The following is an 18159-nucleotide window of genomic DNA, read 5'->3' on the forward strand; positions in this document are numbered from 1 at the left end:
CTATGTCTTCATCCAAAGGCTGCTAGTGGAAGACTGACTTCCAGGCAACTAGGGTGAGGATCTTATACCCACACCCACAGTGACACACCCACTCCAACCAGGTCACACCTATTGCAACAAGGCCACACCTTCAGATGGTGCCACTCCCTGGTCCAAGGATATACAAACCATCACACTGCCCCTAGGCCTTTGTATCTTATTTGATGGGCTGATTACGCAGTACAAGAGAACGTGATCCCAAAGGCTGGGTAACTCTTTAGGATAGTGCTATCCTCAAGAGTTGCAGGAACTGAGATCTCGTTCCTGGAAGGCTGAGAAGGGGCTCTAAGAAACATGCATAGATAGAGTGTGCGCACGTTGAACTGGGATGGTGGGACAGGAAGCATTGAGAATGCTGAGGGATGCAGGGAGTGGGATTCCAGGTGTGGAATGGCCATTTCTAAGAGAACAGGTTTGCTGGATACACAGAGAGGATAGCTCCATGAGGGAGCTGGGAGGTTGAAGATGGCTTGGTGAGGGCAGGCTAAGCAATGGCTCTTCAAATGCCAAAGTTACACATTCCCTGGAACAATTCCCATAATGCCAAGCTGTTTTAAGTTCCAGGAATGACATAATGAAAATGGAGTTCAGGGGAGATTACCCAGCCTTTGGAATCACATATGATCAAAGAGACAGAGTCTAGAGGCCAGATGGGATTAGGTGGACATTTCAGGAATGAAGGCTGAGCTCAGAGCTACAGTGGCCTAAGGCTCTGGTTGAGTGAGTCTCTAACTTATCACTGTTCAGAACATACAGAAATGTCAACCCAACTTCAAAGAAGGCTTCAGTAATGCAGTGCAATGCTTTCCCTGATCTCACATAGTGATTGACCCTATAAAGGGACTGACTGAATCCCCAGGCTTCATGATGTTTGTTAGACTTTGAAGAGGATGAAAGAGAACAGCTGCCATCCTTGGCTAGAATGTGTCTAATCCTGCCTCATCTGAATGATGTCAACTGAGAATGGAGGCCTAAACTCTGCTGCAGAGCTTGTCAAGTCTTTGGGTCTCAACCCAGTATGGCAGCATAGGGTTTTCAAAAGGGGCAGGATGCCAGGTTCCCTGGGCATGAGTCTTGCCTTGCCTTGTAACCTTGAGTGCTACCATGCTAAGCTTCTGTCTACAGTCACACAGTGGCTGAATAACACTGTCCAGTTTCTACATTAGAGGTCAATGTGAGGGGAAAATGCATCCAAATAATTTAAAACAGAATAATGGAACCCTAGGGAGTCACTGTGATTGGTGTGAGACAAACAATGGTAGTTTCTTATGGTCTGACTTAATACTCAGTGCATGCTAGATGTCATCATGGATGCCCACATCACCTGGCACATTATTGCCAAATGTGGCAAGAGCAGAAGATGTGTCTCCTGTCTCTGGGGACACACGGGGTCCTGGCCCTGCATTTCTTCTGTCCTGAGCCTGGAAGTCCCTCCTTTGCTTCCTGGCAACCAGAGCTAGCTGCAATGTGAAAAAGTAAAGTTTCCCAAGACTTTAGAGAACATTTGCCTTTTAAGTGCCAGAATGCCAGGCTACAAAATTAAAATGGCAGCATTTAAATTGGGTATCTGAAATTTGAACAAAGATGTTCATACTAATGGCCTGAGATAAAAATGGAACTGGCAGCATTTCTGAGACTCATGGGAATCCCCTACCTTCCCGGAACTCACGCTGATCTAACTTCTCAGGAGGGCTGCTCTAGTGGTCCATCTGCTAGGGCTCCTTGAGGCTCTCTTGCCTCTACCACTAATCGTACCAGGCTCCTGAGAATAAAACAGTCCCTGCCTCTGAGGCCTTCGAGAGCTCTTGCCTGAGACTGTGACCCAAGCTTTAGCCTGTGTTGGTCTGAAGGTATCTGCATCTGTGTTTTAGGATTCCTGCACTATCACTCCAGCCTCAGGCCTTCCTCCCTATTGACACACCCAGTTTCTGTATTTGGACCTCAGGTACTAGTCAGCCAACTATCCTCTAAAAAATGTTAGGGCCCTCACCTCGCCAGGAACCACCTCTGCACTTTGCCATTCCAGAGACTAGCTGTCTCCCAGCTGCCTACACAGGTTTCCTGTGGGAGGCAGTCTCTCTCTCTCTCCACTGCATTCTTAAACAGCAAAGGTATCAGACATGTCTGGCATAATTTAACTCAATCCTATATCTTCATCTCGGGGTGGTCATTCCCTGGTTACTCTTCACTAAGTTTTATGAAGGAAGGTTAGAGCTGTACAGGCCACTGGTTGTACAGCTAAACATGAGAGCTCTGTGGGCCACTGCACACAGCTACATGTGTGTTTTATTTTTGCAGTAATACTTACTAGGGTTTCTTTTGTTATAGAAACCATCAAGAAGTAGGGCATTCCAAAGTCACTGCTTAGTTAGCCATGCTTCTTCTCCTCTCAAATACAAATTATAATACTATGTATTGAGGATCTCTCTCTCTCTCTCTCTCTCTCTCTCTCTCTCTCTCTCTCTCTCTCTCTCTCTCTCAGAAAAAGGGGCCATGACTTTGAAAGAGAGCAGGGAAAGGGGATTCATGGGAAGCTCTAGAGAGAAGAATGAAAAGGGAAGAGTGATGTAGTTATTTCATAACCTCAAAAAGTAAAATATTAAATTAAAGAAGTTCATAATAGTCAAATCCCTTAAGGCAAGATAAGCCTTGCAAGTGTTTCCCTGTGAATATTCAGAAAATAAATTTTATGTGAATATGTGCATATGGCTGCTTTGTATAGCTCTTATCCAGTATATCACTGTTAGCCTATGAAACATTTCCCAAGAGACATTCATATCACTACACCAATCTGCAGTGATTTATTCTTTATTGACCTATCTTGAGGATCCTGCACACCTAGCTGCTGATTGAAGCAGGTATGACACACATTGCTTTATTATAAATTCTTAGCCACTTAGAACACTTCTTATCCAACCAGTACTTTCTCATATCCTAGGCCAACTTGGTTTCATAAAGAATATGCTTGCTCCCTGGGTCCCATTTCATATCATCTAGTCAGTATTTTGGTCAGTAGTTTTGATCCAGAAATGACTAACAGAAACTGTGCAAGTATTCTACCAGGCTACTGCAAAGACATGGCAGGAGACAGCTGCCACATGCTAAAATCTAGTATGACAGGTTCCTTTGTTCTCTCAATCCAAAGACTGAGGAGAAAAGAAAGACAAGAGGAGGGCTGGACTTAGGGTCACCAATGTCTTGAAGGTCCCATTGGGTAATGAGGCACAGACGTGGGAGAAGAGGCATTCAGGTTGAACATGAAAGGGAAGGAGTCAGTGTTTTCATGATATCATCTTCTGTAGAGGAAGTCCTAAGGGACTCCCCCAAAAGTGTTAGAGCAAATGAGAAAATTCAATACAGGAGGAGGCTGTAAGATGAAGGTATAAACCTTGGCTGCTCCTATACATTCATTATGAGCATTTTGAAGATGAGGTAAGAAAAATTCACTTATAATAATATCAAAAGAAGGATATATAGGAATAAATTTGAAAAAAGAAATACAGCACATGTGAACGAATAACTGCAGTAACGAGTAACTGTAGAAGAAATGAAAGGCCAGAATATGTGGAAAGGCCTCATCTGTATGACTCAGAACAGGTATGCTTCCCTGACCTGTGGACCCAGCATACTCTTCTCAAAATCTCAGCTCTCTGCTTGTAAACATAAACAAACTGATCTTAAAATTCATGTGGAGCTGGGCGTGGTGGCGTACACCTTTAATCCCGGCACTCGGGAGGCAGAGGCAGGAGGATTTCTGAGTTCCAGGCCAGCCTGGTCTACAGAGTGAGTTCTAGGACAGCCAGGACTATACAGAGAAACCCTGTCTCGAAAAAACAAAAAAACAAATGAACAAACAAAACAAAAAAAGACCGTGAGTCATTCAGGGTCACTGGATGTGACACTAGACTCCTGAGTCAAAAAAAAAAAAAAAAAAAAAATCATGTGGAAATGCAAAGCACCCCTGTAGAACCAGAACAACCTTGAAAAGGGACAATAAAGTTGGAGAATTTATGCTTCTCAGTTTCAAAACTATCCACAAACTGCAGTGATCACGACTGTGGTGCTGTCAAGAGAATAGACATGTAGAGTAAGGGATTCTTGGGTGATGGTTGATTGACACTAAACAAGCATGCTCAGAGCATTGTTTGGAGAAAGCGGCAGTGTTTTCAGTGAGCAATGCCTTGGCAACGCCTGTCCACATGCCACTCATAACACACACAAAAGGAAGCACTAAAGCTACAAAATTAACAGGAACTATGGATGTGTAAATGATCAGTACCTTGAATTAGACAGTAGTTCCTTAGATAAGATACCTGAAATGAAAGCAATCAAAAGGAGAAAAAAAAAACTAGTAAATTAAACTAAGATTAAAAGCCCGTGTTTCAAAGGACTCCATCAGGAAAGCTAGAAAAACCAAGGCCTGCACTGTACCTTAGTGGTAGAGAGCTTGCCTCATATGCAGAGGGCCCTGGCTTAGTTCCCAGCACTGCCAAGCAGAGAAGAAAAAAATATTGACAAATCACACGCCTGATAAGAGGATGAAAACATACAACTCAGTAATAATAATAATAATGGCAGCCAAACTGAAAAATGGGGGATTGGCAAGCATACATCTCTTTCCAAAGAGGACATTCAACTGTTAAGTCACACAGAAGATGCTCACTGTAATTATTAAGCCATCAGAAAAATGTAAGTCAGTGCTACAATGCAATATCATCCCCCACCCACTAAGACTCCTAAGACTCCTATAGAAGAAAGATAGGGCAGCAAGTATTCGTGAGGATTTGGAGGATTGGAGCAGGTCACTGTGAAGAGGACAGGATAGCTCCTAAGGAGGAGAAACAAGATGGCGTGCGTGGCCCCTTAGTTCCACCCTGGCTGTAAACTGCAAAGAGATGAAACAGTCAGTTTTATACGCAAAAACGTATACACAGATATTTCTGGCAGCTGTTAAATGCTCTTAACAAAGCAACTCTAGGTAGAATGTGCTTGTTCCAGCTCAGAATTCTAAAGTACAGTCTGTCATGGCAGGAAAGTCAAAATGGCAGGAACTAGAAGCAGCTGCTTCCACCATATCCACAAGGAGGAATCAGGTGATGACATTTGTTGCTTAGCGTCCTTCTCCATTTACAGAGCACAGTGTCCCCAGCCCCACAGCCGGTGGGTCTTCCCACCTCAGTTCCACACAGTCTCCCACAGACATGCCCAAAGACTCCTTTCCCTGGGGATTCTAGAGTCTGAAGCACTTTTTACAGTGAAGTGACGTCGGTTGGTCTTTTAGTGCAGTGAAGACTAGCTCAGGAAAGCTCAGAGGGTGAGGTGCAGAAGTGGGTACAGAAGTCTCTCGGTCTTTGTTTGACCAACTGGAAGAATGGATTCATACACTCACACTGTAAAAGAAAGCTCATGGGAGGATTTTGTTGCAGAAAGCAAGCATGCAGAGCACCTATAGGGTCAAAGACATCCATATTGGTTGCACTGAGAATTCTTGTCTTGGAGTTAGTAATGCTTTAATAGGCTAAGATACAGGGAGCTGGGCTGCTCAGGCCCCATACGGTGGCCATGTGTGTCTATTTCCTAGTGTCTGGACTGGAGTTTTAGCATATACCTTTAGGACCAATGAAATAGCTAATGACACATAGCTTCCAGGCAGCTGTGCAAAGAAAGATAAAAACGCAAAATGAGAATAGGGACCAACACTCCCTACTCATGCTGGCCTTTGGCCAAGACCTGTCCATTTTCAAAGTCCCAGCCTTGCTGCCTGAAGACTTTCCTCCCTCTATGCTCATCAATAAGTTGCTAACACTGAAGCAACCCAAGTGTCCACTTAGAGGCTTAGATAAAGAGAATATGGTAGATCCTTGAAATAAACCATTAACTTACAATAAGAATGAGGATTGTCACCTGCTTGAGCATGTCATGTGAACCTTTAATACAGTGTACCTTAGGAAAGGAACCAGACACAAAAGCCTACATGCTTATGAGTTCACTTCTCTGAATCATCTAAGCAAATCTATAGAGACACACAGACTAATGATATCAAAGGTTGCCGTACTGAAAAGGGATTTTCCATGCTTATGGTGTTTCTGCAGTGTTAAAGAATGTTCTGGAGTTAGGTACTCATAATAGTTACACTGCCTTGTGAATACAGTAGAAGTTACTGGATATGCCTTTTGTTTTAAGGTTGGTTTGCTTGCTTACATGCCCACCTACTTATTTATTGTGTGGTGGGGTGCTTGTGCATAGGTAAAGACCAGAAGAAGCCACAGTTTGTCCTCTTGACACTCTCCACATGGTCCTTTGTGACAGAATCTTCTCCCTACACCTTGTGTTTCTGGTTTTCTCAGCCATGCCCCAGAAATCCACCTGCCTCAGCTCTCCTCAGAGCTGGGGGTTATAGGTGTGTGAAGAGGCCAAGCTTGTGTGGTTGCTGGGATCCAAGGTCCAGGCCTCATGATGCACATGTGCCCTTCACTGCTGCCACCTTTCGAGTTCCCAGTCTCTGGTTTTTGAGACAGAAGTTCTATGTGTTGTCCAGGTGGCCTAGAACTCCTTCTGTAGCGTAGGGTGACCTCGGATGTGCAGTAATCCTCTTTTTTTCTTCTTCTTCTTCTTGGATATTTTCTTAATTTACATTTCAAATATTTTCCCTTTCTAGGTCTCCCCTTTGGAAGCCCCCTCCCCTCCCCCCTTCCCCTGCCTCTTGTCTCAGTTTCTCTAGGGATGGGATTACAGGTACGAGCTACCATGGCCAGCATAAATGACTCATTTTTTTAAATGGTAAATTTTGCCAGTCTAAAATCTTTAAAAGATTGATGGAAATCAGGGAACATTCTCTACATGCATGACGACTCTGAATACCAGTTGAGTTACCCAGCGGCTGTCTGAGGGAGAGATAGAAAGTGAAATTAGGGCAGGAGGCACTGGGCAACTTTGGGCCTGGATGAAACCCAGAAGCCATTTCGAGTGTAGGGTGCTCAAAATATCTGCAGAGGTCATTGGTATGAAAGCTGTCACTCAGGTATAAAAAGGTGCAGTGTGTCTTCCTCATCTCCCTCTGAAGGTGATCCTGGCTATTTTTACATTATAAATGCTCAAAGGCCCTTTTGAGAAGCTGTGTGAGTATGTTCTGCTACTAGCACTGAGCATTTGACAATCACTGGGTGTTTTGGTAATTCTGGGTTTTGCTCTTCCTGGCAGTACTGCGGCAAGGATCTTAACACTTGATGTTTATGGACAGCACGAGATATAGAAGATCACAGTAGGGCACGGTTGCCAACAAGACTGAGAACTCTAGCTAAGCTCCCAGCCACTCATCCCGTGTGTCCAGCTGAAAAGCAGGTGTGCCACACACTCGCGCCTGTAACCCCTCGCGCTGAGGATGCCCTTTACACGCCGCTGCCCCCACACAAGCCCTCTGCTCTTCCTTGAGTCAGGCTGGGGCCTTCCTTCCCCTTCCCTCAAGCAGAGCCCTGTGTGCTGCTAGAGTTCAAGCCCTGTTTCTACCCACTTCTCTTCTCACAGAATGAAGCTGGGTGGAGCTTGCTCCATTTGCCTTTCTCCATGCTGGGCAAACATGGTCTTCCATTTTTATATTTTCTATCTCCTCCAATTTTTTAATTTAAAATTTTTGTTTTGTTATTATTGTTTTGGGGAAAGGAGGGGGAGACAGACAGACAGATAGACAGACAGACAGACATCCTACTCAGACCATCAGGCCATCATATGTACCTGTCCCTTGTTTTCGATCTGTTTCATGCTTTGTTTCTTAGAGGGAGTTTCAGATTTGTTGCCATTCTGAACCATGTGGCATTTTGGGTTTGTGATGATTGCTGCTTGTTAATTTATTAATTTCTTCGTTTGAGTCAGGTTCTCTCAGTAGAGTCCTTACTGGCCTGGAATTCACTCTGTGGTCCAGGCTGGCCTCTTACCCACGGATAGCTGCCTGCCTCTGCCTCCCAGTGCTGGGAGTAAAGATGAGAGACGCCTGACAGTTGGTCCTTTATAAAGTTTCACTCCTTTGCTTTCTACCCAGCTCATCAAAATGTGTTCGCTCCTTTGAGTTTGCACCATTCTGCCAGCTGTTCTTTCTTGCCAGGTTTAGCAGGTGACCTCTCCTTCATGTGTTGCTCATGATCCTCTGAACACACCTCCTTCTGCCCAAAATCATCTTAGCAATTGCCCTTGTCAGCAGCACTAGGGTGATAGATACTCCACTGGCTGCATCTAATGCTAGGAGACTCCTCCAAGTAAACTCGCTAGACTCACAGTTAAATCTATTTGATAAGCTTACAGTGTCCCATACAATATTAGTTCAAGTGTCCACAGCGTTTGCCCTGTTCACTTTATTGATGCTGCAAGTACTAGTTGGCAGCAAGTCTTTGTTCCTTTTGGCCATTTTATACACAAAGGTGTTGCAAAAACCAAATAGTCCATCCTCACCTCTGAATCCCTTGCATTCTTCCCAGAGTGCTGTGAGCTGTGGGTAAAGGGTGGGTGCAACTTCCTCCAGCTTTAAGCAGCACTGGGATTTCACTGCTCCTTTTTGTGAGATGATGATAATGAGGTATCAGAGAACAGCTTAAAGACAAAGGCTGCAAAGATTTAAGGCTACATTTGTATGCAGTGGTGTGTGTGTGTGTGTGTGTGTGTGTGAGAGAGAGAGAGAGAGAGTATAGTGTGCACTGTGTTGGTATGTTAGCAAGTGTGAAAGCACTTGTCTACATGCATCCTCTGGAGTGTCTTCTCTGACCTCTCTGTACCTTATGCACTGAGGCAGGATCTCCTCGTTCTGGCTGATCTATCCAGCATGCTCCCATCTCCACTTTCCACCTGGCACTTCTGTTGGTACTAGGGTTCAGCCATGCTTGTACTGAGCTGTCTTAGCAGCCGCCATCTCTTGATTTTGCTGATGAGGGAACTCTGCTTCATGGGGCTGCACATGGCACAGGCAGTGTTCACAGCCGAGTGTTTAGCCAGCATGCACTTTGCCTGTCAGTCTTCAAGGTGCCTGTGGGTTTCAGATGGAACTTAGAGGCAGTCTCTACTTAAGAGTCTCCCTCCCTCAGAGTTAGGGTGTAAGTGAAGCTCTGCTCCTTGTTGGGGCGGCTACCTTTGACAAGTAGACAGGGATCCGTGAGCATGTAGTGGCAGTTGGCAGCTGGCATCCACAAGCACAAGAGGGATGCTGGCAGATAATCTATGTGAGCTGGGCAGGTCAGACAGAACCAAACACCTAACTGACTGAGCACCTCACAGAGGCCGTTCTCTTAATTTTACCCCTGATCATAGCTGAGAAGGACCAGACCTTTCTTAAGGTTCCTCTTTCCAAATGGAATCCCTATGCGTCAGATACAACCATCACTCAGAAAGTATTCAGATAGCTTCTGTGAGTGTGCAGGAGAGGCAGGGTAGAGGAAGGTCGTGTTCACCTCAGTTGTTGTATTTGGTGCCAGGTACAACAGAAACCAAGAGCATATGAGCCCAGATGACCTTGGTAACTTGATCACCCACATTCCATGCATGTCAGGCGAGGGGTAAACTGGAGCCTGCTAGCTGCAGCATGACTAACACTTTGCTTTTACACCGTGGTTTTAGTTATATGAACTTCATCATAGGCTTTGCAGTAAGGAAAGAAAGCTTCTAAGAAGGAAAGAGAGTCTCTGACTCTTCTCCTGAGGATTTTGAGGAGCTATGTAAGGGCCTTCCTCTCGAGGAAGCCCTGGAGTATATGATCTTTTCTACCCACCCCTGTTCTTCAGCTCCTAATAGGCATCCTCACAACTCTTTCCTCATTCGGTTCTTGTAAGGGAGGCGGGGTGCTGAAGAGGATGCATAGTTCCCGGCACAGAGGCCCTGGTCTTCCCCCAGGCCACGTTGCTGTTAGTGCTACCCCAGCTTTCCATCCACCATGTGTGCACCTGGGTAGGGATAATGGACTATAAAGGAAAGTTGACCTCAACACATGGTGTATATGTTTCTTACACAGGAAGCAGCCAGAAGGCAAGCAGTCTGGGCTAACGTGGGGCTCAGTTTATGCCAGAGAGAAGGTTTACCGTGGTTTATCCCCTCTGTTCTCTGGGTACACTGACTTACTGACTTATGGTTGCAGGGTGGCTGCTACATCGTCCTCTGTCATCTAGAGGTTGAGGGTAAGTGGACAGAAGTAGTATAGTAGTAAGCAGTTTTCTGCCGGGAGAGAAGCAAAAGTTTCTCAAAGCCCAACCTCCACTTCCTCTACTGCTCTCCCCTTGTATTTGTTTCCAGTCCTTTGTGGCACAAAAGTTGTAAACACCATTATGCTACCCATGTGTCCACTGATCTGAGGGAAAAGTGGATACTGTTTTATTTGCATGTTTTCTTAACTTTTTAAAAGTTTCCTTTTTGGGATTTCATTTATCTGATTGGGTTCTCTTGAGAGAAAAATCTCACTTTGTAGCTCTGCCTAGCTGTACATTGTCTCTTCCTGCTCCAGCCTCTAAGACACTGGGACTTTAGACATTCATTAGAATGCTCAGCTTTTCCTTAACATTTTAAGTTAAAATAAAACATGTGCAGTAAAATGCACACATCGTTGCTAGATTTCTCCAGGGAGCTGTACTATTAATTCACCCTCTGTAAGGAGTCTGCTCTTCCCATCTGTAGCGAGAGGCCAGAGTTGCTGGGTTCTGGGATTCAAGAAGCAGAAGGTGGGAAGGTTCATCTGTATGTGCACCTGGTGGGTGTGAGAGCTTCCTCTGTGTGACTGTGAGAGGCAGGCTAGATTTGGTCCCTGCTTTTTCTGTACCATGTCTCTGCATAGAGCTGGCACCATGATATGTGGCGGTATCCCAGAGACAGAAGCTCATGGTCTCGGCTGATGGAGTGTCTTTCCTCCTGAAAGCCTCCTCCTGAGAGGAGCTTGCCTGTGCCCTGCTTGCTTTAGCCCTATGTCCACTTTAACAGGAATCTCTGAGAACTTGTATCCCTGCTAGGGATCTTGTCAACATAAAGGATCATTTTAAATAATTATTCATTTGGAGAGGAGGGAAGAATAAATTGTAAGAGGAGCGTTTTATGGAAGGCCATTTCTAGGCAAAAGGTAAAACAGCCATTAAAGGTGTCATTGGGAACCGGAGCTGGAAGCCAGGCAGTGAACAGAGATTTGCATCACTGTCTCAGTTCTGAGCACAGAAGCATGAGAACCATGTAGTGAGTTCTTCACCCTGGGGCTGGGAAGCTTGACCTTGAGAAGGTGCTCTTCCCTAGTAAGACTACAGGTGGTAGGATTTCCCTGGCAAAACTGTTGTGGCTTTCCTCATTCAAAGAGTCATCTGGGCTTGAGAAGGGCTTGAGAGCAGAGACCTGAGTTAATAAGTGTCAGTGGACTCGTGAAGTCAAAAAGGGTGGGTGATTCAAGAGGGTACTCATGTAAGTTCAGGATGCAGGAGAGAAATGGAAACTCTGGAGTCAGTTCCCATAGCTACGCATTCTGATTGCCTTTGCTTCAGACACCTGCTAATTTAGAGCCTCATGTCAGCTAGAACTATGCTCCGGGATATTCCACTAAAAATTACTAAGGGGTTCTTTACGTAAAGCAATTAGAATATCTTACTACATTGAAGAAGTTATTATTTTATTCGTGGCCCTTGTTGAAGGGTTTGCACAGGACCTGGAGATGAAAGTAGAATGACTTCCACCTTACTAGTTAATAATCTAAAGGTTCAAGAGCTTCTGCAACCTTGTGATGAGTGATAGATAAGAAAGAGAAAGGCTAAGTGGGGTGTGGTGATGCATCCTTTGAGCAGGCTTCAGGAGGGAGGCACAGGCAGCCCTGTGTTCCAGGCCAGCCAGGGCCAACACAGTGAGATCTATCTCAGCAATTCCAGAAGACAAACAACAGTTGATAATAAACCATCCCGCTCAGATGCCAAAGCCCTACCTTTCTATGTTGTCCCTCTGACCATTTCTCCCCTTACCTGGCATTAACACACATCGTCCAAAGGATCTATGGCATTTTAGGAAAGCTAAGGACATGGTGGGAAGTACCCTGCTGAATAATGAGGCAGTGGTTTAAATTATGTGTTACCACAAACCCACAGCAAAGCTTCACACCCTGGATGCAGACACATTTATGAAACGAGTGTGTGATCACTAATTTCCTCCCTGTCCCCAAAACAAGAGCTTCGATCATGAGATGTGACTCTTTACAATTAACACACACACACACACACACACACACACACACGCATGCACACCCACTCATAATTTTCCCAAGTGAACAACATGTGCCACTGTGTCTCCCAGTCAGTTTCCTTACCAAGAAGGTGTTCACAGAGATAAATAATTCATATTGGAGCTTAAGATTCCTGGAGGGCCTGGCAGGCTTTCATCTTGGATAAGGTACCATAAAATATTGCCAATAGCCAACGTTGGGTTGCCAGACTGAGTATAAATCCTTCTTGCTGAGTGTGTGAGTTTGTACTGTAAACTGTTTCCAATTATACCTGAAACTGTTGAGCTGGAGGGAGGCACAGCTGCACAAGTCCGAAACTAAGAGATGAGAGGTAATGGCCCAGTGAGTATGAACGCACTGCACTTAGACACGTGGCACTGTGTTATTCCAGACCCAACAAAGAAGAGACTGGCCACGTGAGTGCTTCTGGCGCATCTGTTGTCAAGCATGGACTCAATCCAGAGAAGGGCTTCATGCAGGTTCATTACTTAAAGGTAAGTGTGTCTGATGGCTACAGCGTTAGTTAGGACAGCACTCCTGGGGCCATACAGCTGAACACCATGAGTAACATGGCTGAGGCGAAGAAAAGGGCCTCCACCTCTGCACCGGCATCTCAGTGGGCCTAGACCGAGTACTCACAGGTTAATTAATACCAAAAGTCTCGAAACAAGGCCATTTTCAGAAGGACCCAGCCTGAGGAAGCCAGTTTCCTGCTGCAAATGAGTAGAAACTAGAACAGAAGACACCTCTGGACCAGGTGTGAACTGGACCTGGTGTGAAGGCTCTGAGCCTCTCTTCCCTTGCAGGGTTCAAGCAGAGGTGGTTATGACATTAAAAAAGTTGTTGTTGGCCCTGAAGTCTGCCCTACATCGCCAAGCACAGCCTCCCTGGTCAGAATTTAAAAGGTGTCTGGGTCAGAGAAGGCCCAACATTCTGGATGCACTAGTGCCTTCCAGTAGACTCTGTAAGCTATTGTGATGACTCCTGATGCCATCTTGTTGTCTGTCTGTCTTTCTTCCCCCAGGGCTACTTCCTTCTTCGGTTCCTAACCAGAACACTTGGAGAGAAAATTTATTTTCCGTTTTTAAGAAAATTTGTGCATCTGTTTCATGGGCAGTTGATTCTTTCCCAGGTAATTCATGGGATCCTGGTGAATTCACAGAATTCAGGGGCTGCAGCATTTGGGGATTAGATTGTGTCAGTGCTAGAAGGTAAAGAATTTACTGTTACATTTACTGCAAGAAAGAGGGGCCTAGTGATACGGACTGGAAGGATATGCGTTTGGGAAGTGTGAGCTCCTGGTAGTATAGGAACCAGCTGTAACTTCAAGCTGTTCACCACCAAACACAGTTGCATTCTGAGTGACCTTATAAAACCAGAAAGCCCTGCTGGAGTCATCTGGGCAAGCCTGTCTCCTTCTGAGGCTGCAACCTCAGAGTCACCTTGGCCAGCAGTCAGAGACTTGTTGTGAAAGCATGAAAAGGAGATCTCAATTCCCAGCACCCACACAGCAATCCTGGGTCCCACAAACACCCACACAACACTGAGGGGGCACAGAGGCAGGGGAATCACTGAAGTCCAACAGAGGAAGATAAGACCCAGGTATCTCCAGGGAGCAAGGATGGTAGGGTTGAAAGAAGATACCAAACACTATGGGCTCCACACATGCAGGCATGCTCACTTATACACATGTGCATTTAATTCTCTCTCTCTCTCTCTCTCTCTCTCTCTCTCTCTCTCTCTCTCTCTCTCTCTCTCTCTCATACACACACACACACACTCCAAAACAAATAATGCCCCCAACAGCAACAAAGTCCTTGACTCAAGTGGTTTTGCCATTTCATTTTGTTGAATATCATTCTTTCATTGTGTGTGTGTGTGTGTGTGTGTGAGTGTGTGCATGTATGTTTGTGCGTTTGCATGTGTGTTTGTGCATGCGTGTGTGCACATTTGGGTCAGAGAACAGCATGTTCTCTCCTTTTTCCATGTGGATCTCAAGATTAAACTTTGGTCATCAGACTTAGCATCAAGTGCTACTACCTACTACTGAGCCAGTTCAGGGGCCCACATCTCTCTTATAAATTTATTTTTTGCTCACATTTTATGGTGAAATATATATAAAATAAACCTTACCACAGCAAAGTCCACCTTGGTCTGGTGTCTTAGGGTTTTACTGCTGTGAATGGACAACATGACCAAGGCAACTCTTATAAAGACAACATTTAATTGGGGCTGGCTTACAGGTTCTGAGGTTCAGTTCATTATCCTCAAGGCAGGAACATGGCAGCATTCAGGCAGGCATGGTGTAGGCAGAACTGGGAGTTCTATTGTTCTGAAGGCAAACAGGAGAAGACTAGCTTCTGGAGAGCTAGGATGAGGGTCTTAAAGCCCAAGCCCACAATGACACACTTCCTCCAAAAAGGCCATACCTACTCCAACAAGACCATGCCTCCTAATAGTGCCACTTCCTGGGCCAAGCATATTCCAACCACCAAATGGGGTGAAGCCCCATTCCCTGCCACAAGCGTATATCCGTGGGACATTCCATCTTTCTACACTGGCTTGTGATATGGATGCTTGAGAGCTGAACCCAGGTCCCTGTGCTTACCTAGCATGTGCTTTGCCAACCAAGACGGCTTCCCAGCAGTGGCAGAGCTGATTCTTCGATCACATTTTCTGAAACCCCAACCCTGTTCTTCATGGTCACATGACTGCATTCTCACCGATTCCCCCTTGTCAACTTTCGTTGCTTTCTGCTTTTCCTTGTTGTTATTATTCTATTTTACTTTGTTTACTTTTTTGAAACAGGTTTTTCTATATAGCTCAAGCTTACCTTGACTGTCTCTAATACTCCTGCCTCCTTAGAGCTGAGATTACATGTGTGCACCACCACACTGGGCTTGTGGGTGCTTCCAAGATTTCATTTACCCAAGTTTAGTGAAAAGGGAAACTAAAGTGAGTTTGTAGTAACATGAGACAGAACTTCTGCTAGACAGTTCTGTCAAGAAGCATCACTACAAATGTGGCACACTGATTGCAAGTGTGATTTCCCAGCATGCTTGAGCCTGGGGAAGAGGAGGTGCATGGTCATGATTCCTTGAGTTTCAGTCTAGCCAGGATGCAAAGCAAGTCCAGGCTAACCAAGGACAGGATGAGACCTGTCTCAAAAGCCAAAAACAGAAGTGATGCTTTGTTTTGTTTTGTTTTATTGTTTTTAAAAGGCAGAATAGGCAGCTCTATGCTTCTGCTATGTCCCCAATTCTCTCATTTTCAGTTGTTACTGTTACATTGTTAAGGTTTGCTTTGCCAGCAAAAAGGATTTTAGTATTCACCACCACTTAACCATGTGTCTAGATTCAGGAATATTTTATTTCGATTCAGCTCTTTGTTGGCTCAATTTCATTATCAAATTGATGTTCACGTTGCAGTTTCCCAGGCTGTGTGGCTTCAGAGTTCTTACTGCTTAGGAATGCAGGCCTCTGGTCTGTGTCACAAAATAGCTAAGTTTAAATTTTCCTGGGCCGTGTACTCACTCCTTGGAACTTGCTAGACATCACTGGGGCTGTGTTCCTTTTCACGGCCTCTTCAGTCTCAGCATGGAGAGCCCCGCCCTGACCTTTTATTTATTCTGACGTGTGCTGGAGTGTCATCTCTGGTTCCAACTCACTTTAGGCTTGTTCCACAACCCCTCTCTGGTCTGACAGGTAGGTATTATGGATGGGGAGGGGTGCACAGCTGCAGCAATCACACAGAGTTCTTTGGAAGAGTTTGACTCCCTCCTCCTGAAATGTGGGAGCTGCCCCTCATGACCAGTGTCTCTCGTTTGTTCCTCAGATGAAGACCGGCACCTGGGTACCTCTGCGGGTGCTCACAACCAGTTGTCCTCAGTGGCTCAATTCTCACATTTGTGTATCTCTCCAGCAAACACTCCAGGCCCTCCTGGCTAGGAAAAAAAAAAAAAAGGAATGATAAATCCCATCTCTTTGCAAGTATCTAGATATTTGAGAATTTGGGGGATCTGGGCAATTTACTAGTTTATCAACTTCTAAGCTGGGGAGGTGTCGCTTGCCAGCTAGAAGCTAGAAACTGACAGAATCACTTGTCCTTTCCCTGGTTCACCTCTTTGAAGTTTATGCCAGGGGCTGTCCCTCTGTCCTTATTTAGTGGCTATTGGGCATTTTTTGCTCTTTTATATATACTATTAAATCAATGTATATGAATTGTGTAGGTTGTTCTCATTTACCCTGCTAACTGCTACCTAGTTATTCTTGGCTCACCTACTTTGTCCCTTCCCCCTCTGAACTCCTGCTGCGCAGGATTCAGTATTGTTAGTCTGCCAGCCCCTCTTGTTGTCCTGTTTCCAAGATCACAGTGACCTTCCCCTGCAGGCTCACATCTTAGTTCCACTGGGTCTTGTCCAATTATAATGTCTAACTTCTTCCTCAAAACTCAGAAGGGAGCAGAGGAGACGGTGAGGGAAGGCAGCTTCCTGAGGGCATATTTCTGTTTCAGCAGGCAATGAGTGGGAAGGATTACTCTCACAAGTCCACCCGGGGCAATGGCAGCGTACAAGAGGGAGCAGGAAAGCTAGTGCGGTGTGATCAGATTTGGGTCTCTAAAAAGGAGTAAGAGGACCCATCTGGGTCAGTTCTGGTCATAGATGTTTTAGAGACTTCAGATGAGAAACAAGTGTCTCAAATGGGGTGGATCACAGGACAGAGTGTAGAAAGTACATAGCAATTCTCGGGGGACATCTTGGAGATTCCCCACATGTTTTTTTCTGTGTGATTTTAGGCACTGGTTGCAGCCTCTAGTCTACCCTTGGAGGCAGGAATCCACAGGTGCTCCAAAATGGCAGCCAACTATGGGGCAGGACACTGTTGAGAGAGAGAGAGAGAGAGAGAGAGAGAGAGAGAGAGAGAGAATGTTTTCATAGGGGCCTTCACCACCACCCTGTATTTACCCAGAATTCCAGATTCTTGTGCATATAATCCTATCAAAAGGGGAGGGGCCGTGAAGCCAGTTGTAACTTGAAAATGTGAAAGGGTAGAATTAAGGTTGACTCTGAATTTCCTGCTTCTTGAGCAATTATATTCTTCCCCCTTACTATTAAGTTACTGTCATCTTCCTTCCACAAAATTGGACATAAGTTACTAGGAAAATAGGAGATAAGTTTGTAGGTACTATACAGACATAATGGGGTGAAATTAGTAAGAAGTTATAATTAGAGTTATAATTATATAATTATAGTTCTTAGATTTTTAAGACTTAATCTTGTCAATGAGTTAGTGATCCACTAATATAGTGATTTACAAAGAGATTATTACATCATGATAAATAACTAATGAAAATTTTGCAAAATGTTATTTAAAATATAGATGAATACTCACTCAACTACTGACCTATTGCTTTAGTCCCGGTAATTTTTAAAATACTAAAAGTAATGGCTTTATGACCCTCAAGGCAAGGCTCAGTGGGTGTAAAGTGCTTGATATGTGAGCATGAGGACCCAGGTTTGTCCCCAGAACCCATGTATAAAAGCAGGTATGATGGCACATCTTGTAATCCCAGCACTCAGGGGCTGGAGGCAGATTCTGTGACATTGCTGACCAGCCAGCCTAGCCTAAGGCCAAGTGAGAGATCCACTCTCAACAAAGTGGCTGCTCCCGAGGAATGACACCCAAGGCTAACTCCTGGTCTCCACGTGCACACATGCACACATGCATCCTGGTCTCCACGTGCACACATGCACACATGCGTAACCCTCACCCCACAAAAGAACCTCAGGGGAAGTAGTTCATCACACTCTAAATACTAGCACTCTTTCCTCGGCAGGTCTCTCTTCCTTCTCTCCTCTCCTCTTCCTTCTCTTCTCTCCTCTTCTCTCCTCTTCTCTCCTCTTCTCT

General features: G+C 45.1%; 1 protein-coding gene across 12 annotated transcripts in view; it reads left to right on the forward strand.

Annotated features, from left to right (window-relative positions):
• Aopep (aminopeptidase O (putative)) overlaps positions 1–18159 on the forward strand; it is a 317543-nt gene that overhangs the window by 197590 nt on the left and 101794 nt on the right. For all 12 annotated transcript variants that reach the window (XR_003834640.1, XR_003834638.1, XR_003834639.1 and 9 more), the window contains 2 exons: positions 12645–12747; positions 13278–13385. Coding sequence is in view for 9 of the 12 variants with exons in the window: in XM_029468263.1 (XP_029324123.1) it covers positions 12645–12747; positions 13278–13385 (211 nt within the window). In the remaining 3 variants the exon portion in view is untranslated. The remainder of the gene's footprint in view (positions 1–12644; positions 12748–13277; positions 13386–18159) is intronic.

This window comes from Mus caroli, chromosome 13 (assembly GCF_900094665.2).
Source record: "Mus caroli chromosome 13, CAROLI_EIJ_v1.1, whole genome shotgun sequence".
NCBI lineage: Eukaryota > Metazoa > Chordata > Mammalia > Rodentia > Muridae > Mus > Mus caroli.